This window comes from Elaeis guineensis, chromosome 10 (genome assembly GCF_000442705.2).
Source record: "Elaeis guineensis isolate ETL-2024a chromosome 10, EG11, whole genome shotgun sequence".
Classification (NCBI taxonomy): domain Eukaryota; kingdom Viridiplantae; phylum Streptophyta; class Magnoliopsida; order Arecales; family Arecaceae; genus Elaeis; species Elaeis guineensis.
The window spans coordinates 17032835-17060614 of NC_026002.2; the positions used below are offsets into that span (position 1 = coordinate 17032835).

Consider the following 27780-nt stretch of genomic DNA (forward strand, 5'->3'; position numbering starts at 1 on the left):
AGCATGTATCCGGCACCAAACCTTAGGCAAGGGACAAGGCAGGGCCGCCTGCTTGCGGGCACCCTTCCCAGCATGCCATGCGCATTTCAACGATTATTATATGAGCACCAACAGTTGGTAACTCAGCTAGAGAGTCTCGCGTTCAAATCTATATGTTATTTACAATCTCCTTCCTTGCACTAGCCTATTAGTTTTTCAACCTTGTGCACGCTGCTCCCAGTTTTTTATTTTTTTCATTTCGCTTGTTATTTTCCCTGGTTTCATTTGCTAATAAGGAAATGTGCTTCTAATCATGAGTCAGTTACATAGAAATCGAAAAAGGTTCACAGGATTATGGACCAAAATGGAGCCAAGTTCCTCTCAAGATGTCTTCAATTTCTAATCATCTGGCGTGACTCAGATTCCATTCTGTAATCCGTTTTTGACTGCATGGACCTCATCTTCAGTAGTAGAATTATATCTAGGGTATGGAATCATGTGATGATGATCATCATGAATCACAAGAAAAACCTACATAAAACCTTCTACTCTAATGATTAAAATTAGCATTGAGATTACATCTGAAGCAGTCTCTTTCCTGGGGATACAACATTCGACTTATATGATGCAATTGAAATCCCTTGGTTGTAATGGTGCTAACATTTTGGCAGATCAATTTCATACCTACTGCCAGTTTTTTTTTTTTTGGGTAAGACCTACTAACCAAACCAATTTATCTGACCTGTTTTAATCCCTGTACCATTTGGTGTTGGATTAAGACCAGAGCTGCGCCAAACAATGAAAGATCCAAGTCTGATTCCAGTTTGCATTTGGGACCAAATTTAAGACCTGATTCAACCCATGGCTTCATTCAAAGTTGGGTTATCCCTATTTAATTTTAGGAGATTAGGCTCACTCTGAAGATCGGTGTTGCTCAATCAACACGATGCAACCTACAGCTCGGTCTCACCGAATTTCAGTATGATGCACGAATACTTGACCAAACCCAGTCCATTTGTTGTCTCTACTACTTTTTCTTCCTCCCGAATGAAAAAAATTACGTTATGTTGGATTTCAATTGGGGATGACCGCGCTTAACGGTTTAACTTGATTCAATTTGTTCGGATTAGGTTTTTTTTGAGGAAAAAAAAAGAAAAAAAAAAAAAAGAAGGAAAGGGATATTCTCCTAAGGCTATATATTATAATTTAATATTAATATTTACATAATTATCTGAGGCAGTAATTTAGAGTGCTCTCATAATCAAGTGCATGAGAGAATGGAGGAGTACAAAAGGAAGGTAGAATAGGCCAGCAAATCAACAAATTCAGCAAATTGTCTTATCGGTATTTTTTCGATCAAGGCTCTTGGTGGTTAACAGGTTCATTCTCCTATGTAGAGGATCTAGCTGCCCATCAGTTTCTAAAATTTGAGGTGTGCGCCTGTATTCATTTTAGTTCTTCAAATAGCTTTGAGTTTTTCGACTCTCTTAGGTCCTTGATTCTCGTTGTCCATGCTTCAAGGATCTGAATAGATTTCTTTGCTGTTTCCAAAACAAAGTATGTTTCGAATCGGAAGATCCGGTTATTTCATTCTTTCAAAATCAACCAGTGTGATGTAAGGAGAAGAGAAACGGAGGCTCCACCTCGTTCTTTATCAAGAAATAATTTATTCCAATCCTTTCAAACTTGAGAGATACTGTTTGGGAGTTGTGGATAGCACAAACCTTGGGTTACCAATGTCCATAAAGTTGTAAAATAAGGACAAGACAGAAGAAGATGGTCAGTGGTTTCATTGCTCCTATAACAAAGGTGACACAGCTGCACGACCTGTACTCTCTTTTTCTTCAGATTTTTAGCTATCAAAATTTTATCGTAAAAAGTCAGCTAGCCAAAGACCTTAACCTTTTCAGGAAGTGGCAATGACCAGTCCATCCAATTGCTAGGTGAACTCCTCCATCAATCAAGAATAAGTAACAATTTTTGACCGAGTACTTTGCTGTTTTACTCCATTTCCACAATCTTTTATCCTCTTCCTTTGATAGAATTACGTATGTAAATATTCGATAAGTTTGATGCATTCTTCAGTGGCAGCAAAGCTGAGTGGTCGGCTAAAGTTTGAGAGCCAGTGCTCATTAGAGAGGAAGCCATTAATACTGGTTCGAGGGTTGATTGAAAGAGCATGAAGGTTCGATAGGAGAGAGTTTAATGGCCTGGCTTTTAACTAGGTATCATGCAAGAAGGATGTGTTCTTACCATTACCTATCATTGAAGTGGTAAAATTTTAGAAGATGCCACTAAGTTTGATGACACCCCTTAAAAATGGTGAAGCACCTTTGCAAGATATGCTGAGAGGCGATAACTGTAACCTAGATTTGTAGTAAATGCTTTGTATTAGATTCTTCCAAGGTCTTCCGTGCTGAGAGAAGAAGTTCCACCACCATTTCATAACCAGAGATTTAGGATTTTGAGGCTTCTAATCCCTAACCCTCCCATGCATTTTGGACGACAAACCATTAACCAATTTGCAAGGAATTTGGTTTTTCCATAGTGTTCACCTCCTCCCCACAAGAAGTTCTTGTAGGCAGTGTTGATTTTCTGTAACACTGATTGTGGGAGAAAGAAGACCAACATCCAATAGACTAGTATAGCATTGAGCACTGAACTTATAAGTGCTCTTCGATCAGCTATAGATAGGACCTTTGACTTTCATTCAGCTTCTTATCCAATTTTTTCAGTATGAAGCTCCTCCATCTTGGACCAAAACCTCTTTTTTTTAGAAGAGTGTTGAGAAATCACCAAGAGACACTGTCGAAGGCTTTCTCGAAATCAACCTTGTAGAGTAATCCTTTCTGTTTAGATTTCTTGCAGTATGAGATAATTTCAGCTGCTGTTATGTAGCTTTCGAATATCGATCTGTGCCTAATGAAAGCCGATTGATTTTCTAAGATGAGCAAGTCAATGATGTGATCCAGTCTTGTGGAGAGCACTTTCGATAGAATTTTAACAATACTGCCTTCCAGACTGATAGGTCAAAAGTTACAAACATCGGGATTTTCTATTTTCTTAGAGATAAGGATAATATTGGTATAGTTAATGCAAGATGGGTCTAAAGGCGATCTGTGGATTTTTCAAAGAAGGCTAATATATCCGGTTTAACTGTCAGCCAATGTTTCTTGAAGAAGGAGATTGAAAATCCATCAAGTTCAGGTGCTTTGTCACTTGAAAGATTGAAGATGGCTGCTTTGATTTCAGCCTCAAAGAAAGGCCTATCTAATGGATTGAGATCAATCGGATTTTCAGGGTATAGCGCCTCCCATTCAGCTTCCACCATTAGAGTTTCAGCCGAACCTAATAACTCTATATAGTATTGAAGAAGAGCTGAGTGGATGCCTGCTTGATTTTGAAAAATTTATTCGGATTAGGTTTACTATTTAATAAAAAGGTGAGGATATAAATTTTTGACCAGCTTGATGAAGGCCTATTTGGATGGTGCTTAGTTTGCGACTAGAATCAGAATTGGAATGAGAATCAGAATGGATTGAAATAGAAATCGGAATGGCCAAATCCTCTAAAATATTTGGTTCGTGATCGGAATCAAAATCGAAATCAGAATAAAAATTTGAATCCATAAGGAAGAGTGAGGATTGAGTTTTCGATTAATTGGGCCATTTCCATTCCATCCCAAAATTGAAATTGGAATGGAACTCCTTCTAACCAAATAGTTAAAATGGGAGTCATCCATTTTCATTCTGATTTTGGACCCCCACTCTTCCAAACCAAGCGCCTATGTCTAGGAATAATAAACTTAAGATAATATTCATAATAGAATATAGGATTTGATTCCTATAGGATTATACATAAAATCCTATTGAAAAATAAATCTTATAAACTAATCCTATCCTATGTTTGGATGGTAAATTAGAATTTTCTTCCCCTCCCTTCTTTCTCTTCCCCTTATCTCTTTACCCTTTCTTTTACTAGAATAATAAATTTATCATTATCAAAATATCATATTAATAATTATAATTATAAAATAATTTATATCAAGAAAAAGCCAACATATCTTTGAAATTTAAAATTAAAACATGTTCAAATTTAGGATAGATTTGAAATTTGCCCCACAGGTATCTGCTATTGGAATCTGATTATACATAAATTTTATAATTTTTTATCAAAATTTTGACCATAGACCTAATTTGATATGACTTGATCCGATTCTTTATTAGGTTGGATCTAGGTTTAACATTAGATTCATTTTAGGGATGGTGATTGTAGCCGATTCATCGGGTACCTGATCTAACTCTAAGGAGGTGGATTTTACTTGATCCAATTAAAATCCGAGACGGGTATGAGTTCTAGATAAAATCTTGAAACAAGCTCAAGTCAGGTACAGATAATAGTATGCCCTGTCTCAAATCTAACATTATATAATATTAATCCAAATATTTTCTTTTATAATTATAATTATTTTCTAATATTAGTTTGATGAGTTTTTTACTTGATCCAACCCAATCAGAATCAACCCCTCTTATCTAGCCGATTCGACCTGATCCGAATAAAGATACGAGGATTTGAATCCCAATTTTTTTTAAATGATCTAACCACCACCTCGACCAATAAATCATGATTGTCTATTTTTAAAATTGATTGATAATATATTTATATTATTTAAACTCTTATATATAAACATAGCCATCGTCTAAACTTCCCTATTCGACCGGCTTAAGCTGCCCACCCAGTCGAGACTTTGAGGGCATAAAAAATTGAGAAAAAAATAAAAAAATCATAAAAAAAATCAACAAAAAAAAAAAAATGGTTATTAATTTATCTTATAATTTAATCCTCAAACAAGTGGTTAGGAAGGAAAATAAAATTTTAATCTATAGAATTTTTAACTCTATAAATTTGGATCAATTTTATCCTTCCTAAATAAGCTCTAAATAAATTAGATTTGGATTTGATAGATTTTAGATATAATCGGAACGGTATCTGATTCGATCTAACTCAATTGTCACAAAACTTTCGCTCAATGTGTTCCATGCATCAGAGATTCTTAATCTGACGTGGCGCCTTACGTACGTTTCCGGAACAGGTGACGTGGCGCCTTACGTGCCTTGCAAAACACTCACGGCATAGGATCCAAACCTGTATGAAGTCGGGATCCGAACCCGTATTAAAGGACCTGTCTTTCGGCCTTCGACAGGGTTCTCTCCGTCTCTCTCTTCCTATGTACCAGTGCGGGACCTTCTAATATTTTCTCTACTAACAATAGATCTTGATTTTTTTTTTTTTGGTTGATACCTTTATCCTTTTTCCATTTTGGTGATCTCCGGTTTTGTATGGCGGATCTGTCAAGGTATTCTTTTTTATTTTCTCAGTGTTATTGATTTGATTTAGTTTAGAATTTTTCTTTGTTTATGTTGCAATTGCTGATATGGATTCAACAAAGATTCCATGAATGGTTTCGGCTTTTGGGATTTAATCTTGGCAAGCATTACTTTGTCCGGAGTCTATGTCCTGGATTAGTTTGGTTTTAGGTTTTCGTGAGTGATTTCGTGATTAATGTTATGATTTTCTTTATAATTTAATTCCTGTGGCTTTGTGCTTAGTTTCTAAATTTTCCCTTCATTCTATTCTTTTTCTTGATATTGTGAAAATTCTCGAAGACTTACAAAATGGCTCGGATGCCTTTTGATCATACCGTGGGCTGAACGTTGGAGGCTACAGCGTTCCACTATTATCCCTTGATCGCGAATACTGAAGGTATTGTTGATCTAAATATTTATCGGCATTGGATATGTTAATATGTTATGTTGTCATTTTGTGTTCCCCCCTATGGGTGAACCCTGACCACATAGAAAAGTAATTTGATATATTAAATGTGTGTGATGCTGGTGTATGGATTTATCTACGTTTCCTATTTCTGAGTTAATTATTTTCAATGTGAATGCCAATATATAGGTTTGGACATTGTTTGTTTTTAATTTTATTTTGCTTTCATTTTGTCAAATATAATTTAGTTGCTATTATGCTCTTGCAAACTAGTCCATGAGGAATCCTTCATCATAATTCCTAATTATCTTTGCAAACCCTTCACTGGAATTTGATATTAAATATCTGTTCTTGTTGTCACTTGGATGATCTTCATTTCTCTTAAACTCTTTGTGATGCCTATTATTTCACTTATCATGTGATCTGTCATCCATTTTGGATTAAGGTTTATGTGGTCTCACGCTCTCACCTAACCAAATGCCTCACCACAAGTTATATAAGAAAAGCCTTGAGTTCATCAATAAGGCTCTATGATGTAAGGTCTTAATAGGGAGCCTTATACTTAAGGTGTGGTGCCCATTTGGGACTTTTGCAACTATGCCTATGTAGTAGAAACTTTTTTTGAATATTTTTTGCAGCTCCTATGTTTCCACTGCATCACCTAAGTCCTCTCCTGCTTCAAATAACTAAGAGAGAGACTTGTGTGCGGCATTTAGAGGTGCAACTGAGGTGTTAGTCTTACACCTTATTTACTATTTTTGGCCATTTGGCCTTTTCAAATTTCAATGAGTGCATCAAGAATTAAACTTCTTAGTTTAACATGCCAATTTTATTTCTTTGTGCAGAGAGATCCATTTTTTGATGTCTGCATAAAGCCCTTGTTTAAATTAAATTTCAAAGAATTTATTCTAAGAAAATGAATTCTTGTAACCTACTTGCTGAAAATCAATATAAGGATGCATTTTTTTCCATGTCCTAGATTAAAGATAATTCAACCAAAAGTCAATGAAGAAATGTGGTAGAAAAGGAAGCAGAAGGTCAGGTACATTATTATTAACTTTTATTATAAACCTATTATGCAGCATTATCCCTTTGAATTCGAAACCTTGTAAGTCCAAAAGCTAGATTTTACAGAGATGAAGTTGCCAATTTTCATCCAAAAACGAAATTGGAACAAGGGAATCAGCCTTTGGTCTGTCTATGACCCTTGAGGAAAAGGTTTTGAGGCAATAAGGCAAATGGTTCTCGCATACTTTCAGTTTGATGGATTGGTCTGGCCACCTGATTGGGTTCCATTTACTTCATTTTTTAGCTTAGGTAGATCAATTTATTCAAGCAGGTGTTCCCATCTCATGATGCCCTCCTCTCCTTATTTTCATCTTCTTCTCCTCAACCGGTAGAAGGCCTTACAATTCAAGCACTCAAACATCTCTGTGCTACACTATTGAAACAATTTGTTTGGGACATGCATTCCTACACATTTCCTCTTCTCTTTCTATTTTGCCTCTTGACAGCCGCCGCAACGAGTAGCCATTTAAGCACTCAAACATCTCCCATGCTGAACTGTTTCTTTTACCTTGTTTGTTCTCAGCACTTTTCTGTCCAACTACTTTCCCATGTTAAAGAAGTTGAATTGGATTTAATTTGGGTATTTTTCTTTCTTTGTGCACATTTTTACAAAGAGATTGGTTGATTCCAAAGCAATGGCAAATGTAGCATCTCCATCTTTGCTCAGGGATGCAATTATTCTCTTGTCTGAGACTATAAGTTCTATACTGCTATGGGTATACTTCCTGCAGATCTAATAGCTGCTTGGTTTTTAGAAATTATGTTGATTATGCCTGTCATCCATATCGTTTAAGAAAGACAGGATTGTGCTCCATGATATAAATGATTCTCAATAAAGTAAATATTTACTTGTCTGATCTTGTTGAGGAAGGAGTGATCTCATAACACACTGAAATGCTTGGTGTTGGGGCATTTTGGTCATCACCATTTTAAATTGAGGAAATAAATCAACATCCAATAGGCAAACGTGTGATTCCAAAGTGTGAATTTCATAAATAGCTGTGTGTTCCTTTGCCAAGCATCTTTATTAACTACTGCATTTAGTGTTATTTGAAGCATATGTCATGCTTCATCTTGGAGACTTTTCACCCAACTTTCTCAAAGCTTGCTAGTTTTGGATAATTCTACCTTCAATTGCATATGAATGCATATTTGGCATCTTGTAATTAAGTGCCTTAGATGTACTTCGAATATGTAACCAACTCCACATGCAACACGTGCTTACAAACTAGTTTATATAACAAAAGAAGGCAAATGTCTATTGGATGCCCCTCCCTTTTGTCATTTTTTTCTTTCATTCTCAGCATAAATTGGACTCTTCAATTCTTATATCAATCTTCTTCTACTCTAGACATGCACCTTGACTTGTACTATATTGGATCTCATACTACTCTATATTCCTTCATTAGTATCAGTAGTCATACCAGTATGTTACCAGTTTGCCACAATAGGGTCGGTACAAGACGAGACGCATCCTATATCGAGATATGATTCGGAAACCTTTTTCTCACTCCTAGCTATAATACCATTACCACCCAAAATTGGGTGATACAAGGTGGTTTCGCATGGTTTGGTCCAGTATGGACTGGTTTGGACTAGTTCAGATCATATACTGACCAAACCCGAGTATTTGATCGGTACCTTATTGGTTTAGTATGGTATGATCAGTATTGGGTGGTAGGTTCTAGTTTTGTGACCAGACCTTAAGCAGCATATTACCAGGAATTCTAATTCTTTATTGTTAAATTTATAATTTTGTCCATGGTTCCTATTACATGTGACTTATATTATGTCCATGTTCTCTGACACGTCAACATAATTCTTAATTACACTAGTCGTATCATGGCAATTAATCGGCCCATTTAATTTTTTTATTAACCATGCTTTTACCAGATAAATTTGACTCTGTGGAGCAAATTCATGTTGATCCCTCTTATCTTTCCATGTACTTAGGATTTATGTCATGAGACTAGATCAAGGGACCTGTCCTTTTAACTCTAAGGAAGCACCACAATAGGCAAAGGAGGTAAGATGCATGGAAATAAAAAAGATTAAAGACATGAATGTCTTTCCGCTGGATGTAATCCGCTTAGCTAACTTGGTATAAACGAGGGCAAAAGCCATAAGCTAAACTGACTCCTGAGGCAAGGTGTAAGACTTGAATCATATGGCATAAATTTCATGGATATTTCCTTTTATAGGTAACCAATTATAAATTTAAAAAAAGAAAATGTATTGAAGAAAATGAAGGCAAAGAATGAGCTTTGCATTTTACTTTCATGACTCAATTAAACTTTTGAAAGGTTCTAACATTACTTGCTCCAAATGATGCATAAATCTTCAAGCAAATATGAAAAATAACTCCGTGGTTCGATATCAACATGTCTATGTAGAGTTTAGCATCTGAACTCACATACATAAAATCAAATGGAAAAAAAATAAAAAGATCAATTTCTTTCCTTTCATTTCACATTTATGGAATTAATTAAAGCCTGATGTGTCTTACTCCTCTAGATGGCATAAAAATAGGTGCAAAGCAAATGCCCTATGTAGAGGGCTGCAAACGAACTGAGATGCTTATGAGCAGATCGTGATTGGCTGGATCTAGGTTTGGCTTAGTTAGAAAATGAGCTGAGTGTAAACAGTTTTTTAGAACATGAGCTGGTTGCTGAAACAATAGGGAAGCTCGGCTCAGCTCAATAAAAGCTCGGCTCAAAGCTTATACTAGCCAAGCTTAGAACAGCTAAAGTCAAACTCAGCTCGAGCTCAAGCAGCCTGCTAGTCTGCTCGTCTTGGATCATTTCTGCCCCTACCAATATATCAGCTTCTTTATTTATGTAGCATCATTCACAAGCCTCAAGGCTTTTTATCCAACGGCCTGCCTTCAGATGCTAGGTAATCTGAGCCTTAAGCTTTGTTTTTAGGAAATCTTAGGCATGAAGTTTGTCTTCAGAAAAAACCTAGTGAAAACTGGCAGATAATAGCTTTGTGTTGTAGTATCTTGCAAATGTCCCTTCTCGCATGATTGCTATCATGTAGTATACATGGATGATTGTATAGTACAAAATGGAGCATTCTGGAGAGAATAACCATGGGGAAGAGAAACAATTTTTTCATCCTAGTGTTCACTTTGAAGTAGCTCTGTCTCATTGTAACCTTAAACTTGATTTGTGCAAGCCTGAAGCTGCTTGTGGCGCATATTAACACTACAACATGTAGCATAAAATGCTTCAGTTGGCTATAGATTGATAGACATAAAGGGGCCTGTGGGCTGCCTTAGCTGCTTAGTTGATTGTCTTCATAAAACGCTTGTTGCCTTCAAATCTATTTGACATCCATGAAGAAGTTGCAAACTGTATTTGTTTGCGGTCCATCATATTAACCTTCTTATCCTATGAAGAATAGCTTACAACATAATACAGTACAAATATTTTTGTGACTGTTGTTTGTAAAAATAGTTTTTCTTCTTCTGCTATTTATAAAGAGTTCGAAAGAAACAAGCTGGGGAGTATACAACGAAGTATATTCAGTTCTTCACTAACAACAGAGAGAGAAAGAGAGAGAGACAGTTAAAGAGATGCAATGTCTTCCCATTCAAAGTTGTCTGGCATGCAAAAGCAGGTCTTGGGGCTATACAGAAGCTTTCTTCGAGTGGCACGTTTGAAGACCCCAGAAGAGCGTTGCAGAATCGAGTCAAAAATCTCAGCTGAGTTCCGCCAGAATGCAAAGGATGTTGATCGCAAGAATTTCCTTTACATTGAGTATTTGCTGCGACGGGGAAAGAAGCAGCTCGAACAACTTAAGAGTCCTGATACTGTTGGACTATATACCTTCAAAGTCAGTGATGAAGAAACACCAATATCTCCCTTCTTTAATTTTCTGTACCATTTAGCATACATTCGGTATGTTTGGTTGCAAGAAAAATTATACGAATTGTTTTTGGAAAAAAATAGTTTTTCATTTTATTTGTTGAGATAAAAAATTGACAAAATGCTGCATTTGCTTTGGGCATAAAGCAGGCATAATGCTTGGAATAAGCCTTATGCCTGCCAAGCAATTTCTGAAAACAGGCATAAGCAAGGAATATTTGTACCTGTTAAACTTGCTTATGCCAAGAATATCTATTCCAAGTGGAAGCTGCCATAAGCTATTTCTTTGCAGAAAGGAAATTTTTATGCCTTCTTTTCCTTTTTTATGCACAGAAAAGTCCTCATCCAAAAGTTGTTTCAAAAATTGTGGCCAAACTGAAAATTAGAATAACTCATGGCATGGCAGAAACTTTTGCTATGTCCAATTCCTGAACCAAACACAGCCTTACAGATTAAAGATCCTAAAATCTATTTTCCCAGTTTTGATTTAATATTTCAAGTTTTTGCTATGTTATCATAGTTCTGTTGCTTCTAACATGCATGGTTATTATTATTGTGACAACATAAAGCCATTGTACAGATAAAATGAATTGAAGATCCACGAACTTTTTTTAACACATTTCCTTGTGTTTTTCTGTTGCATATCTGTCAGCTTATGTCATCTGTGGCAACAAGTACCCAATCTAATGACCGGATCTCTGAGCCTGTATCTGATGAACCCCATGGTGACAAGCCAGGCAACAGCTCCCCAGCAAGTTAATCTTGACAACGTAACACATTCTACCTCTTAATAAACACATGAGACTAGGAATTTGTCAACTGCATTTGTGTGAGACCTTTACCTTGACAAATTCTCCAATTCATTTCTGGCAGCAAATCATCAGAGTTGGACTGGCATTCATAAAAATGAAAGTGTTGTAGCCTGCATCACCAGAATGGGTTGTCAAGGAGCTTGCACAAATTAAAGGATGGTTGATTTAAATTTGCATGGAGAGATGCAGGTCCACTTCATGATATGTTACTGTAACTAACAAATATAGTTTCAGGAAATTTACCACTAGTTGAGATGAAACGCTTGATTAATTGACCATAAATGTAGCAAGTTCAGCATCCCCATGCAACTGTGTTCTTTTATTCCAAGTAAAGGCATTCTTTTACTCCAAATATTCACTTGTACATCCTACCAAACCCTTATGTAAGCCTGCAGCATCTAAAAGCTTCCTTTTTGCTGCCCTCCAACTATCAATAGGGGCAGCGACTCCACTTAAACCAGCTGAATGAGATGGTAAAATTTGTTCCTCTGGGTCAGAGGTTTGCCTGGTTTCTGTTATCTCCCAGTCAAATAATTTGTTGAACATTATACAGCAGTGTTTTTTTTCCCCAATATGTAACATGCATGATGCTATGTTTGAGCCAGTACCTGTATACATGCCTATGATCAGTGGGCTTGTATTACTGCTTCACAATGCATATGTTGATGGGACAATTTCTCGTGATTAGACATTTGAAGGTCCAATATTTGGCGCTAATAGCTATGAATGAAAATTTGTGGAACAGGCTATATATTCTTCCAACATTGCACAAGAAGATCAACAACCTCAAAGTCCTCAATGAACTGGGTTGTATAACTGACCCAAGCTGGCGTGCTGCCTGTTGACATGGTCAGAACCAGGATTGTAGTGGTTTTAATTTAATATACTCAAGACTGTTCATTTACTTGTACTACGGTGATCATTGTTCTGAATTTGAAGTTCAGGATTTATCTATGGTGTTTTGGTTGTGCAACTAACAGAATGTCTACTTCAGGTCACCTCCCAGTCAGCTATGCTCCCCAATCACTGCTGTTATCACATTACATCTTTGTGGTTGGCTCAAGATAAGAAGGTTGCCCCTGTTGAAGGATTCAAAAGTTTTGGTGATTGGTGTTTTGAAGTCCCGTTGGTTGTTGTGTGCAGTGTCTTCATTGTCAAACAAACAACTATTAATGGACAAGATTTTTGTAACCAAAAAAAAAAAGGACAAGATTTTGGAAATTCTTTGACTCAGATAATGGAAACCAAGCTTGGGTAAATGTGCAATGTTCATATGCCACCAGCTTGAGGTTTGCGTATGTTGATGCACAGGGAATTTTATTGCCAATTTGCCAGTAACGTGAGAACACCGAGCAGTCTGTAAAGCAAGTATCATCTCTTTGTTAGAAATGCTGGTGCGACTGTCTTTTTAATGTGAAATAACAGTATAACCAGAGAAATTTATTTGAGCAATAGCTTTTCATTTCAGCCAGAATTAGAGCTCTTCTGAAAGCGTTTAGTCACACTTGGGATATTATACTGTAAAACACGGCGATCATTTCTCCAAGCTGAATGTTTCCATGGGTCTGCTGTATTGTGCTTGGTATCCTGGTATCCACGATTATTTCTCCACATTTTGCACCAGTTAGTTTGAGGACTTTTGAGTTTTGACTTGATAAGCTTTAATACTTCTTGCATTAATATTTGCTATAATTTCGAAGTCTTGCTTCCAGGATTTGAATAAATGCTTGCAACTTGATCCTGACCTTATCTTCAGTCAATTTCTTATTCAAGGTAGACCAAAGAAGCATTAAAATCCAATTCTCAAACTGCTTCATCTGTACCTACCTTCTAGATTTGGTTTTAGTGTGCAAGTCATTGTCATGAGTCTTTAGAAGTCTGTATCAGTTGACCCTGTCCGCTGTGGACTTCGCCTTTATTATTCCTGTCTGCCAACTGAACGTGCTTATCCGAGTAACATCTTAGCCTCTAAGAAACCATTCTGAGACATGTATAGAAACTGGACTCAGAATCTTCTATTCAAAAAGCTTGATCACCTGCACAAGCTATGAGGATGGCTCAGTTTTTGAAACATATCAATCTGGCAATATACAGCTTGCTGAGCTGAGATTAAGGTTCATGCATGATTCAGTATGGAGCAAACTGAAGGAGATACTAGGCGTGGAAGGCAGTGCGTCTAGTATTTTTTTTTTCATCACTGATGCAGTGGCAAGAGAAGAGGACTGCATTGCATCTAAGATTAACTTGGGATCAACTGGTGATTGCATTCTCTCGGGGTCTTTTGGAAGGAAAAGAATTCCCATAGCCTTTTGAAGAAGAATGCTTGTGTGGAAAGGGCCCTTATTCAATGTTCATTACCTGTTCAATGACTGGTTCATCTTTTTTAATTCTAGGAAGTATATCACTCTTATTGCGTTCCTTCCTTTCCCTTCTATTCCAAAAAAAAGAAAGAAATAAAGAAAGAAAGAAAGAAAGAAAGAAAGAAAGAAAAAAACTAAGATAAAGACTAGGAAGTATATCACTCTTATTGCGTTCCTTCCTTTCCCTTCTATACCAAAAAGAAAGAAAGAAAGAAAGAAAAAAACTAAGATAAAAACTAGGGACTGCAACATGCTATATATACCCTTTAACAAGGTATCATACGTCAGCAAGAAAAGAAATGATGGTAATTCTCATATTTTCTTATTCTCCCAATGGAGTACTACTGGTGCATTAGTCTTTAGGTTGTTTGGATTTGGTATACAAGAAAACAAAAAGTTCTCATCCCAGACCTACTCGAATTATTACCACCATCTCTGGTACCTAACAGATCTCTCTATGGACTGATAATTCCTCAATATGCTTTCACTGGGAGAATGAGAGTGCTCTTATCTATTGGTGGAGATGTGAAAGGTTAGGACTAGGTCTAGTCATATGTTGCTCTGGATAGCTGAGGAAATGACTCTAAGTATGATTTTTTACATGGTGATTAAGACCTTCACCTTCTTTTCCCGAGAGTCAGAAGCTGCTGCTCTTCATCTCTACATCCGGCCTTACCTGTAACGTCCTCCGAGCATTAGTGACCATAGTGACAATATTTCTTGAATTATCGAAAACTTCCTAAATTATTTTTTGAATTTTTTAATGTGCTGAATGCTATTTTTGGGCTGTCATATTGTTCAGACTATTCAAGAATTGCCCAATATTCACTAGCTCTATATATTGCTCACCCATAATATTAACAACTTATGATTTAGGTACTAGCAGATTATATATTGTCCGGTGGCAGCGCTGCTATTACTTCTTGTTCTGAGCTCTCCAGTGCTTCTTTTTCCTGTGAATAGGTCTTTGGTATATGAACAATATCACATCTTTAGGATTTTAGATTATATATCCAATTTTTTCCTTTTTTAGGCAAATTTTGTGTATTTTTCCTGAATTTTCAATCCTTTATCCTCGTTGAATCGTTGATGAACACCAAAATTTATGGCTATGCTCCAGGTTGAACTCAAGTAGGATTAACAAACGACCATGTCAAAATATGGTGCCTTACTTTTAATGCCAAGCTTAAAATAAACTTTATCTACTTCATGGATGTTGATTAATATTGCATCTCGAGGATTTTAAAGTATATATCCAATTTTTTCCCTTTTTTTTGGCAAATGCTCTTTTTTTTTACTGGGTTTTCAATCCTTTATCCTGGTTGAATTGTTGTTGAACACCAAAATTTATGGCTATGCTTCCAAGTTAAACTCAAGTAGGATGGATTAGCATACGACCTTGTCAAAATGTGGTGTCTTACTTTAAGTGCCAAGCTTAAAATGACCTTTATCTACTTCATGGATGTTGATCAATATTGCATCTTGAGGATTTTAGATTATATATCCAATTTGTTTCCCCTTTTCTTGGCAAATGCTCTGTATTTTTCCTGAATTTTCAATCCTTTATCCTTGTTGAATAGTTGCTGCACACCAAAATTTATGGTTGTGCTTCCAAGTTGAACTCAAGTAGGATTAACATGCAACCCTGTCCAACTCAAGCTTAAAATGACTTTTATCTACTTCATGAACGTTGATCAATATCGCATCTTGAGGATGTTAGATTATATATGCAAAGTTTTTCCTTTTTCTTGTGGAGATTCTCTATATGTTTCCTGAATTTTGAATCCTTTATCCTTGATGAATTGTTGCTGAACACCAAAATTTATGGTTATGCTTCCAAGTTGAATTAACATGCAAACTAGTCAAAATATGGTGCCTTACTTTCAGTGCCAAGCTTAAAATGACCTTTATCTACTTCATGGGTGTTGATTTGTCTAAAGAAACATCCGTGGTAGGCTGGTCATAGATGCAGGCCTCATCAAGGGACAGCCGTGGTGCGAGCTAACTCCGTCCAAGCTTTGCATCATTGTTCAAGATATTGACTACTTGATTGATGGATCTAAATATGTGATATAAGGAAATGTTATGATGTAAGAAGTATTGACTTCTTCAGTGTTCATTTATATTGCATATTGAATTTCTTACAGGATTAGAAAACTAGAAAAAGGGCTGCTCTCAAGCTGACTGAATCCATATGTAGAGGACGGCACTATGTGATGGAGATGGGGAGAGACAAATGTAACACCAAAACTATCAAAGGCCAAGTTTTCATAGGATAGACCTAAATGTGAGTCTTTACTTCATTTTTCTCAATCCAAACAAGCTGCTTAAAACTACTTCAACTAGAACAAGAGCTGGAAGAAACTATCAGTCGAACTAAACTATATGATAACTAATGTGATTTTTCCAAGAATAATACTAGAATGTTGCCTGTAGGGTTAGTACTGGAGATGGGATCAACACATTATTATATAGTCATTCAATTTACTATGTAGTCATTTGGTAGCAATGTGGCTTTTTCTCCATGTAGGTCTCGGTTACTTTATGAATAAACTATGGTTTCTTTATTAGATTAAGTGCTTGTTTCTGATCTTTCATATCTTCTTCTTGTCGATTATCTTAATACAATAATAATCATATCTTATTCAATCCAGATCTCCAAGTTTTTCTAATTTGCTTTTAGTTGATGAAAGCAGCTCAGTGAAAAGAAAAAAAATTGTTGATGACCTAGAATTCTAATGGCGATCGTCCTTTTGTTTGTTTTGTCTTGTTGGAGCTTGCTTACAAAGTCAGATGTTCTAGACTAGAAAAGGATTTACTAGAAGAGTTTTTAAACTTACATCAGCCATTTTGTGTCTCACAGCCTGAACATACTCCCATAATATTTTCCTTATGTTTGGACCAAGAAATATAATATTATCCTACCACGTGTGATAGCACTCTTAACATTTTCAATGTCACTTCATGTCATTTCTATATCTGGCTTATGCAATGGTTTGATTATTATCAAAATGATATGTAACTACAAACTAGATTAAGTTTTAGTTCATATAATAAATTAGGACAGATATTATTTTACTAGGTATAGGTTATACATCAGAGTAATGACAGACTTTGTTTGTAACCCGAGCTCAGCATAATATATTTTATGAGCAGCAACACATCAATAAACAAAAGGGCCATTACAATATTAGTCCAAACTAAAGTAGGATGATGTTTCTTCTCTATATAATTGCCTTCCAATTCTTTGTTGCCCCCTGAAAGATGTTAGATTTGTGATTAGGTATTATTTGAGCCTCGCATTTTGATGTAAGTTAACTCTTCTCCCATTATTTTTGCTGATATACATGTGTATCACAACATCATGACAGCAATTGAAAAAATATATATAGTCTTATTATTTTGATTTTAATAATCTTAAAACTCTATTTATATCAAACTAATATTGGGCAAGTGCAATGCGTGTATCTAACAGAGAGCCCCTGCAACAGCAAGGAAAGCACACCATTGAGTTTCCATTGGATTATGGAAAAATTGGTTGGTAGTGTAGGAGTCCAATTTTTCATATTATATTACAATTCTAGAGCATATTCTAAACGAAATTCTAGATATTTTAAATATTTCAATACTTTAAATATGCAAGTCTTCTTAAATAATTTCAATTTCATCTTTTTTTCCTTTTGATTGTATTGGGACTCTATGAAGGATAGTCCAGTCATGAAAAAGGGTTAGAAAAAGAGTCCAGTCACAAAATGTTATCCAATTGGTAGAGACATCAAACTTTCAAATGGTGCACCAAGCCATCACCAACCTCCTCTGTCTCTTTTTATTTGAGATGCAAATAAAAGATGTGTGGCAACAAAAAATGGATTCTCCATAAAAAATGAATTTTGAATTTTTAGACCCATTGATTTTTGCTCCTAATCTGCATGACAGATCAAAATTTTCATTTTTTTTTTTTTCTATTCTAATAAACTTAAACATGGTTTAGCTACTGAAATTTACATATGTCGTCGATTTCTAGCATTTATTTCAAAGTTTACTCATGCGCCTTTACTTGCCACCCTTAAGAAGGGTCCAAGAAGCAGGTATCAAATCCTTCATGGTAAAATGAGAAAGTAATGCTAAAAGAGAAAAATATAGACACCATTAAAGAAGACGTGACCTATAGTTCTCACCTAATTTCCTGGATACAAAACATGTTTTCTTCTTTTTGTACTGGATGTGTTGGACCACTCATTACAAAATGCTAAACAGCAAGATTTTTCTTACCTGAGACCTCTAAAACAACCAGCACCAAAGAATGCTTGTTTTTACTAAACTTTACCCATGTTAATCACAAGAATCACAGCTGATTTGAAGCCATTCGACACCTCCATTTTTCTCTCCTCAGAGGAGCACTTCGGATACGTGGGAGCCAGCAATTGGTTGAAAGAGCATATAGGAATTGACATCTTCTTTTTTCTTTTTTCCTTCTCTAAAGCAAAATTCTGTTCTCAAGACTACCATCTTATCATCTTAACACCTAAATGTTCTTCATGATGGTGATCAAGGAATTCAGTCTTGGGATTTGTTTTCAGCTGTATTGTTGATCCCTTCATCATTCATACCAGCTGATTGGAACCTTTGCATCCCCACTTTCATCACCTTTTTTTTTTTCTCCCTTTTTTCTCACTAGTTATCCTTTCGTGGGGGCAGATATGGACATTGATATCCCAATAGGATTTGTGGCCAACCCAAAGAGACAATCTCCTACCAATGGATCTTCTTGCATGTTAAAAGTGAATGGGTAAATAAACCACTAGTCAGGATTTTGTTGGCACATTAGACCATCCTTTGGAGTGGGGCTTGTCAAAAAGGGAGTTGTGATGGACCTTAGTATGTGATGGGAGCTGAAAATAAGCTCATCTCAAAGAAGGGTGAGGGAAAAAGTTGCTTCCTGTAGCTATGATAATAACCTAACCAATCCAGAGGAACTAGTTGCTGTAGGACATCACTTGATAGGGGAGACTCCACATAAGCTTTCCTACCTACTGTCGGCCATCTGCCGGCCTCTCTGTTGTGACAAGCAGTAAGATCCTGTCTTGCCACGTGGATTGCTCTTATTGGCAGGTTTATCTTGGAGTGTTAGTAAGCCATTGGATACTGTGTGACAATGCATTCTAGTTTGTTTAAACAGTGTGGCGTAATGAATTCTGGTCAAAATCATTAATTCTATATGTAGTGCACATGTTTGCATGCAGACATGCGCATTTTTATAGGCCGAGAGGTCATCAATAATAAAAGATTATGCTAACTAAAAAAAAATAGTTTCCCTTTTTTGTGGTCAAAAAGATCACCTTTTCTTTTCATTTTCTCTAGCTTAAGTATTTTAATTTACTTTCTGCCAAATAAGTTTTCACGTTCATTCATAGGCAAAAATTAGTTTTCCTTTTTTGGCCAAAAAAGATACCTTTTCTTTTCATTTTCTCTAGTTTAAGTATTTTAATTTATTTTCTACCAAATAAGTTTTCATGTTAATTCATAAGCAAAAATTAGTTTTCCCTTTTTTGGTCAAAAAAGATTTCCTTTTCTTTTCATTTTCTCTAGTTAAGTATTTTAATATACTTTCTGCCAAATAATTTTTCATGTTAATTCATAAGCAATAATATTCTCACTTGTTCTTCCTCATGTGTCTCTATGTCTCTCATTTAAAGGTTGCTTTGTGGCTCTCATGCCTTCCTCTTAGGGAATTTCTTGACATGTAACATAGCACAAACTTGAGGAAGAGTTGATTATTGATAAATTGAGTGATGGTATATGCATTTCTACTGCTTAAGAAAAAAAATATACTGTGTATTAAAAGAAAAAAAAAACTAACGAGTCAGTAATCACATATTTGGTAATTTTAGACCAAATCTAGGCATTACTTCGAATGAGAAAGATTAAGCAAGCTTGTTAGCTAATCCAAAATCTCCTAATGTGAGAAATCAATGTGAATTATTGATTAGTAAGAGTCAAATTGTTATGCAACACAGTTCAATGTGATGCTAGAAAATGAGCAAATTAGAAAGTTTATAAGAGACTTATTCTGTTATTTCAAAGAGGTAGTATACTTCCTTATGTAAGCTGCTTTATATTCCTAAAGTGTTGTTTCTTTATATAATTTATCTTAGGTTTCTTTTGATATTAAATTGATAAAGCAGTAAATATTAAGTCACATTATCCTATCAAATTTAAATTGCGAATCCAATTCAACCAGAGCAAACCAAGAAGCATAGTACCAATGAGGCAATCTAATTATAGTCTGTCACATCCCAAATCTAGGATATAACACGGTATACTACCGAGGGTTCCAACTCACGATAACATGAAGCAATCAATCATAATCTTAAATAAAATAAAAATTTATGAAAATAAAATATATAAAAAAGATTAAATTTAATCATTCATTAAGTAAATAAATCAAATAGTTCAGAGCATCTAAATCCAAAATAAATATCAAATCCATATTCAAAATTCATAAATAGTTAACTGTAATCTATAATCATCCAAAGAAACTAAATCCAGCTATAAAATTTTTAAGCTTGCTAGTGCAGACCCTTAAGCTTAGATTCTTCTTCGTTCTAATAGTCTTATTCATCTAAAAAAAAAAATAAAAGAAAATGAGCTATACTAGTTAATAAGTAAAACTACGCTTCCTTATAGGATCAAGTATAAGTTTTTCTATATTATATAATATTTAAAAAATAATAAATATTATAAAAATAAGTATTTCATAGAGCATATAATAAAAAATTATAAAATCAATCGTGCATGCATAAATTAAGAATATTTATGAATATGATTCATAAGTCATTTTTTCAGTATTCATATCATATTTCAAAAGTTGCTCATAATATTCATACTATAGCTATTTTATACTCATGATAGAGTCATATTTTTTAATCGATAGAGTTTTTGTTTCATATGTCAATTTTATCCATTAGTAGGATCATATTTTTTATGAATGCTAACTCCGGATGTTGACCTTCCTAATTTTAAAGATTCATTCGTAGCTATTTGAGAGCTTTTATAATCTTTATATCTTTTTCTTAAAACTTATACATAAATAGATAGAAAAAATATTGAATGATATAAACAGATTATGCTTCATAAGCATATTTTTTTCATCAAAAATTCATGAAACTATTTTTATAATAAAGTATGAATTTTCATTCACATATACTGATCATTTAATTTATGAAAATGTATTTCATCAATAGATATCATTACATAAAAATATAATAATTTAAAAATAAATTAGGAGCGTAAGATTTACTTATCTATCCGCTCTAGATCTTCAGATGAAGTTTCAGCTAATCTTATTTAAAATATTAAAAGATAATTAACTTCTATTCGATAAATTCAATAAATTAAATCATAAAGAAAGAGACTGTTACTAGATGGTTGGTCTAATAGGCTATCCGACACTAAAACAGTTTAAGGCCTCCTAGCCAAGGTCAAATCTAAGTGATCAATCAAAAAATTATAAAGTATGGATTAGATCAAAATTAAGATCAATTAATAGGATTCATCCATAATAAATTCAAATCAAGATCGGAATGAAGGAAGGACAGGGTCGGCTAGATGATGGTGCCCAATTAATTGGGTCTATTCAACCAAGGTGAACTCAACTGGTCATAATCAGTTATGATTTAGGTAATTCAATAAGAATAATAATGACTAGATTCCAAATATATCCAATAAGGATAAGGTGAGATTGATATATTGCATGTATATCAAAGTGATTTCGGTTTTTTTTTTCCAAAAAACCATCTTATGTTCATAGTAGAGGAACACAGAGCCCCTACTAAGATCCATGGATCATAAAGAGAGAAAGAAAAAGATCTGTCTTTTCTTTCTTCTTCTTCTTTTCTTTCTTCTTCTACTTTTCTTTTCTTCTTCCATTCTTTGGCCGAACATGGAGGAAGGGGGTGGTGGTGGAGGACTATCAACTGATGACAATGCGTGGCTAGTGATGGCAATAGTGGATGGCCGGTGGTGAGAACCAACCAATAGAAAATCAAAAAAAAATTCAAAAATAAGGATCTGCCTCTTTTCATAATTTCTCCTGCATTAACCAATCACTGCAGCCATAACCTCCGAGAAGGATGATGGGGAGGTTGGATAACATGACTTGAGTTGTAGCACCAAGGGGTGATGATGTCGATGGTCGAAAAAGAGCATGAAAGCTCGACCAAAAAAAGGTTGAGCAGGGGTTTGATTTTTGGTGGATTTTTTAGTAAAATCTATAGCAATGGTAGTGTGCAATACCATGGGAAGAAGGGAAGAGAGAGAAAAGATGAGAATGAGGCTTTACCTCGGCTCTTGTGGTGTTTCAGCTCCAATTTCTGATAGATGCAAAGATAGTATACCATGGATTTAAGAAGAAAAGAGGTGGAAAGAAAAAAAAAAAGGTGTGGTACTCTTCTTTGGAGGGTCAAGAGAGGTGCGGTCCTCTTCGTTGGAGGTTCCTAAAGAGAAGGTGGCTTTTAATAGAGGCGAGGCCGACGTTTCCTAGTTTCCGGCCTCTTTTAGAATTCGACCCCATCGGAGTTATTAGAGAAATAGGACAGGACTCCCAATAGGAGTCCATAAAATGTTTGACTCCCATGGAAGTCCTTCCGCATATAGGACACGCCACTTAGCAGGGTCTCACATAGTATCAAAAGCTTGAACTGTAATTAAACTGACCTGACCCGTTACAACCCTAGTTAGTATCAAAGTAACAAAGGAGATATAATCATATAAAGTTTACCTAGATAAGAACTAGGGTAGATGATTAGCTATCCCTGGAGGTGCTAAAAATCACAAAAGAAAGGGTCTTTTATAGATTGGTGTAGCATGGAGGTGCCTATTGCCTATGAGTTATGAATACACTTGACATCATTACTATAACAACATTTTAATGAGGAATTAGCTTTGGATTTATGTGTAAATGTTAGAAAAGATAGTTCATTTATCATTCTACAACCATTATAAATGTGAAACATTACTGAATTGACTCTAAAGGGTGTCGTTATCATATGCTCATGCCTTGGTAATGTCACACATTCAGAATACACACCGGTAGATACTAAACACATCATGAATAATTAAACTATGGTCCATAATTAAATGTGGATCCCTCATGTTCCCAAGGGGATGGGAATCAGGAAGTCAGTGGAAGATGTTCATTCACTATTCTGAAAGATGGAAGGGATTTGACACCTTCAAACTTCATACTACTACTTCAATTATATAGGAAGACCAAGATATTTTATACATATGATCTTGTTATATGTCAGATGACTAAGTTCAAATGCACTAATACACAACTATAGCCTCATCTTTTATCAAATAATAATAATAGTAATAATAATGATAATAGCATTATCTTCTCGAATACTAAAAGAATATGGTGACCGCATGGCATTTAATTGGCCGGATAAATAGCACATATAATTAAGCAGGAAAAAAGAGTAATACATGTGACATGTATAGTTCTTATAAGGAAATATAACTTGCCGACACTGGCAGGACCTACCATCAAGATCTGCATCTTTTGACCGTATCAATAATTAAACATGGCATTTGAATTTTTTATTTTTATTTTTAAATTTTTATGCACAAATTGGGGATTAGAAAGCTTGGTAGTCCGATTTCAATCTCTACCAAAACCAAACATATTCTAACCTAGGCTCAAAATCTAGATCTACCAATAAGGGTTTACGATCCAATATTAGAATGCTAGACCCATCCTTGGATTAACTAGAATATTGATAGGACTTGATCCAACTAATATGGTTCCAAAAATTAATTTAACCCATTTGGGAGTTATATATGTTAAGTATGAGACCAAATTAAAGCTCTAACCTCAACCCATGTTAGATGCAAAACAGACTAAACTCAAATTCAAACCAACCCCACAATCTGAATGCAAATTCAAAAAACTTGTAATCTTTCTTTTCTTAGCATAATATAAAGACCTAGGATTTAAGAGATTCAAATGCATTAATTTTTTTTTCCCCAATAAATATAGTCTTTATTGACAATATATGTCGTATATTAGATGTATTTTTCTAATAAATACACAGCCACCAAACGCACACCTTCGTCATTTGCGTGTTCGAGACCAACAGAAGCCAAAACCAGCAACCATTTACGTGAGTGGATCCCAACCCAAGATATCTCGGGTCCAAAAACGGCAAGCCATCACCCAGTAAATCCTCACCACATCTACGCATGTGGAAGCCCCTAAGAGGGTAGTTGGACAGCATGGGACCGAGTCCATCTAATCTTTCTTGCATTATCATAGTAAGATTTGGTCCCTCATACAAATCACATCCAATCTCATATACTAACATAACATATACGCATACGTTATAGTGACTTTCCTCGTTCCAAAGATTCATATAATTTGGTACACAAGGAAAGTGCAACCAAGGATAGAAAAGATAAGAGCAAGAGAAAGGGGAAAATTAACCAAGTGATCGATAGCTGTGCAAGTTTCCTTTAAGCCTCCCCCTCACCATTCTTTGCCCTCTCTTTGATTTATGTGAGACCACGCCACCCTTCTATGTAGATAGCATTAAAATCCTTGCCATCTCATGCCTTCTCCCCCTCTTCTTATAAACAGAGGAGGTATCTCCAAAGGTCAAACCCATCCACCTCTCATGCAAGCCAGCCTCATGTCGAGCCACCGCAACATGGAGGAAGAGAGAGGGAGAGAGGAGAGAGAAGATGCACCAGTGGTAGTAGAAGAGAAGGAGAGACAAAAGAGATCATGTTGGTGGATTTGGAATCAGATGGTGGGGATGGATCGACGCCGGCGGCGCCGCCCATGCTCGAGCTTAATCTTTTGGAATCATTTGGCTCGGTGGAGGCGGAGCGGGCGCCGGGGCGGTGCCGGAGTCGGAGCCGAAGGTGTTCTCGTGCAACTACTGCCAGAGGAAATTCTACAGCTCGCAGGCACTGGGCGGTCACCAGAACGCGCATAAGCGCGAGCGCACCCTCGCCAAGCGCGGTGCCGCCCACCACCACGGAGGGTTCGTCGGCGACCATGCAGGCGGCGGCGTTGGAGGAGGAGCCGCCTACCGGTTCCCGCCGAGCATGGCGTCGCTGCCCCTCCATGGGTCGTACCCCGGGAGCCATCTCGGCATCCAGATGCATTCCATGGTCCACAAGCCGTACATCGGGACGATGACGACGGCGGCGGCGACGATGACATCGATGGCGGCGGCCGGATTGCTCTATGGGAGGCAGGGGGCGTGGTCGCGGCCTCCACCGATCGTCAACCGCCAGCCGGCAATTGGAAGGCTATTAACCGAAGAATTTTATGGTGCGGCCAGAGCTCCGGCGGCGAGGTTCGATGAGTCAGCAAAAGCGGTGGTCGGAGGTTTCCGGTGGAGCGGCGGTGCTGGTGGTGCTGCCGGTGGCAATCATTTGAACGCTAGACAGGAGGAGTTGCCCAAGCTTGACTTGTCTCTCAAGCTCTAGAGTAGTTGTTTACAGTGCCCTTTGGATCCACTGCAGTGCATATGCTACGCCGCCGGAAAACCGTATAGCCTTGATAGCTGCCACATCATTCATCTCAAAAATCGATAATTCAGACATAATATAATTGGTGGCAAATGCACGTTGATCGTCTATTTTCACGATAGATGATATGATGGCTACTCAGGATTGTACAGCTCTCTACACATACTGCCAAGGATTCTGATTCGTGATACTTAGTAGATCACACATAGAACTTGCATGAAGTTTGGCTTCTCTTTCCATTGGTCCCCCCCCCCCTCTCTGTTTTTTGTCAATTGACTTCTGATTTATGAGTAAATAATGAGTTCTTTTTGTTGAATTAGATGCCTCTCTGCCTTTCTGTTGAGTTGATATTGAATAATTAGCAAAAGTTCATTCTGGTACCAGATTAGCAAATATAAAAGAATGTTAAATTTATTTCGTGTATTTAGCTATATATTTCTCTTTGTTTTGGGTCTCTATTTGTCTTTGCACAAACTAGCAGCTATAATGTAGGAGTAGATAGGTTTAAACTAGTGTTACTATTCAATTGGGTGTAGGAGTTGAAGGTTGCTGCATATATGAGTAAATGGGTAAATATATTTAAAATAGCCAGTTTAAGTCTCTTGAGGGATGGTTTCTCCGCAATGGCAACTCATGGACAAGAAAATTTTAGTTTAAACAGGGGAAAAGATTCTTTGTAAGTAGTAGATTTCATGCCAAGCTACAAATACTAATTATTATATTGCAAAATCTTCAATTTCCTACCATATTTAAAACATTTAATTTGACACTTTAGAATAAAATAATTACAATTGTAATTAACTTTTAGTGATTTTCCTTTCTAGATTTTCCCACGTTTCTTTTCTTGTTTTAGCTTACTTGTATGCTAAGTTTGTTCATTTAGTTTTTAGTTTTACTAGTAAAGGCAATTCAACAATTTCCTTTCAAATCCTATCAATTAGTTACTAATTTAACTTACAGTGGCTGCAAATTGAGATGAGTGATGAATTTGCACTATGTTTATAAATAAAGCATGAGGCATGGCCTCTGTTTTGTCACACTAATCCAGTTGAACTCTCTTAATTTTGAATATGAGGATTAAATCACATTGAAACATTGGTTGGGTTTTCAAGTACCCTCCTCAAGTGGATATCTTTTTCAATTAGACAAAAATGGAACAAGTATAGGGTTGTACTCTAGATACCTTCATTGATTAATATATTAAATAAAATAATAGTCAAATATCTAATAACTTTTGCATAGTCAAGTTAGTTCTAATATAATTAAGTTTCCAAAAGAAACTTCATGTTTACTCTCAAAGAACTATTTCTACATTTAATATTTGCCTCAGTTTTATATCTATTTCATGTTTACTCAACTCATATACTGATTTTGCTTTGGATGCATGTGCTCTTACGGCATTATGTATGACATCCCTTACTTTTAACAAATATTTTAATTTATTTTATTATGTGAACATTATCATGAAATGTAGACTAGCATGTAGCACTACATTGCAAGTGATCTTGACTCTTTCTCTCTCTCTCTCTCTCATGACTTATGTAAGCGACGATCTACGTAAGAAGCCCTCCACTAAATATGACCAGACCCTTGGGGAAGGTGAGATCTGAATCACCTCTCTAGTATAATTATCATAAAGTTTTATCAACTTGTCGTCACCACGAGACTTTTCTTTTTTCTTAAATCTATAGATCAGGAGGAGCTAAATCTTAATTCCTAAATCTTATTATTATATTTTTTTTCTAAACCTTAATTTTTAAATCTTATTATTTCTTCTAAATCTTAATTTCCATATTTTTTAAATTGTTTGATAAATTCATTTCCCACTTGATCTTGTTCTTTTCCCCTTTTTACCCATTATTTACACATGCTAGTTCATTTGGCGCACAAGTAAAGTTACACTGATCCTCTTATAGTCTTAGTGGCGAGAGAACTACTTATGTGCACATATCCAAAGCCCATAGCATTGCTCGCCCTTGTTTTCTCCTTTTTTTTTTTTTTTTTCCTCTTTGGGGATATGATAGAGATGTGTTTACTAAAAAACATGTGCACATATCAAGGAAAGAAAAATGTATTGACTCATAATTGCAGAGATTTTATAGAGTAACATGTCAATTACAGTTGCTCGTTCCAATGGATCCTATTCATTAAGTACCCATCTCGATGTAGTGAATGAGTCATAATTTGGACTTTGATGATCGGGACGTACATAATTGTCAAAGAATTGAGAGAAAGCTGGAGATTATTGTGAGATCAAAGATTTTTTTTGAGTGAATTTTTTTTAAAAATTTTTAAATTTAATTTTTTTTGATTGCGAGATCAGAGATGCAAAACATTTTAGCATCTGTTTTCCTTCTCGGTGTGGTTATTATTGGCCTC

General features: G+C 35.8%; 1 protein-coding gene and 1 long non-coding RNA gene across 8 annotated transcripts; both read left to right on the forward strand.

The window, feature by feature from the left end:
* The first annotated feature begins 5175 nt into the window (after positions 1 to 5175).
* LOC105052946 (uncharacterized) lies at positions 5176 to 12952 on the forward strand. 7 transcript variants are annotated; one of them, XR_012134879.1, is made up of 7 exons: positions 5176 to 5335; positions 5646 to 5742; positions 10304 to 10721; positions 11341 to 11458; positions 11562 to 11689; positions 12246 to 12349; positions 12495 to 12952. It is a non-coding gene; the product is annotated as an uncharacterized lncRNA (long non-coding RNA). The 7 variants fall into 7 exon arrangements; XR_012134877.1 differs by having other exon boundaries at positions 11562 to 12349; XR_012134881.1 differs by having other exon boundaries at positions 10304 to 10656; positions 11562 to 12349.
* An 11347-nt stretch (positions 12953 to 24299) lies between these two features.
* Positions 24300 to 25746, forward strand: LOC105052945 (uncharacterized). The gene is given in 3 exon segments (XM_010933931.4): positions 24300 to 24605; positions 24608 to 24752; positions 24755 to 25746. Coding segments are annotated over 3 exon segments (885 nt in total). The 5' UTR covers positions 24300 to 24470; the 3' UTR covers positions 25360 to 25746.
* The last annotated feature ends 2034 nt before the right edge of the window (positions 25747 to 27780 follow it).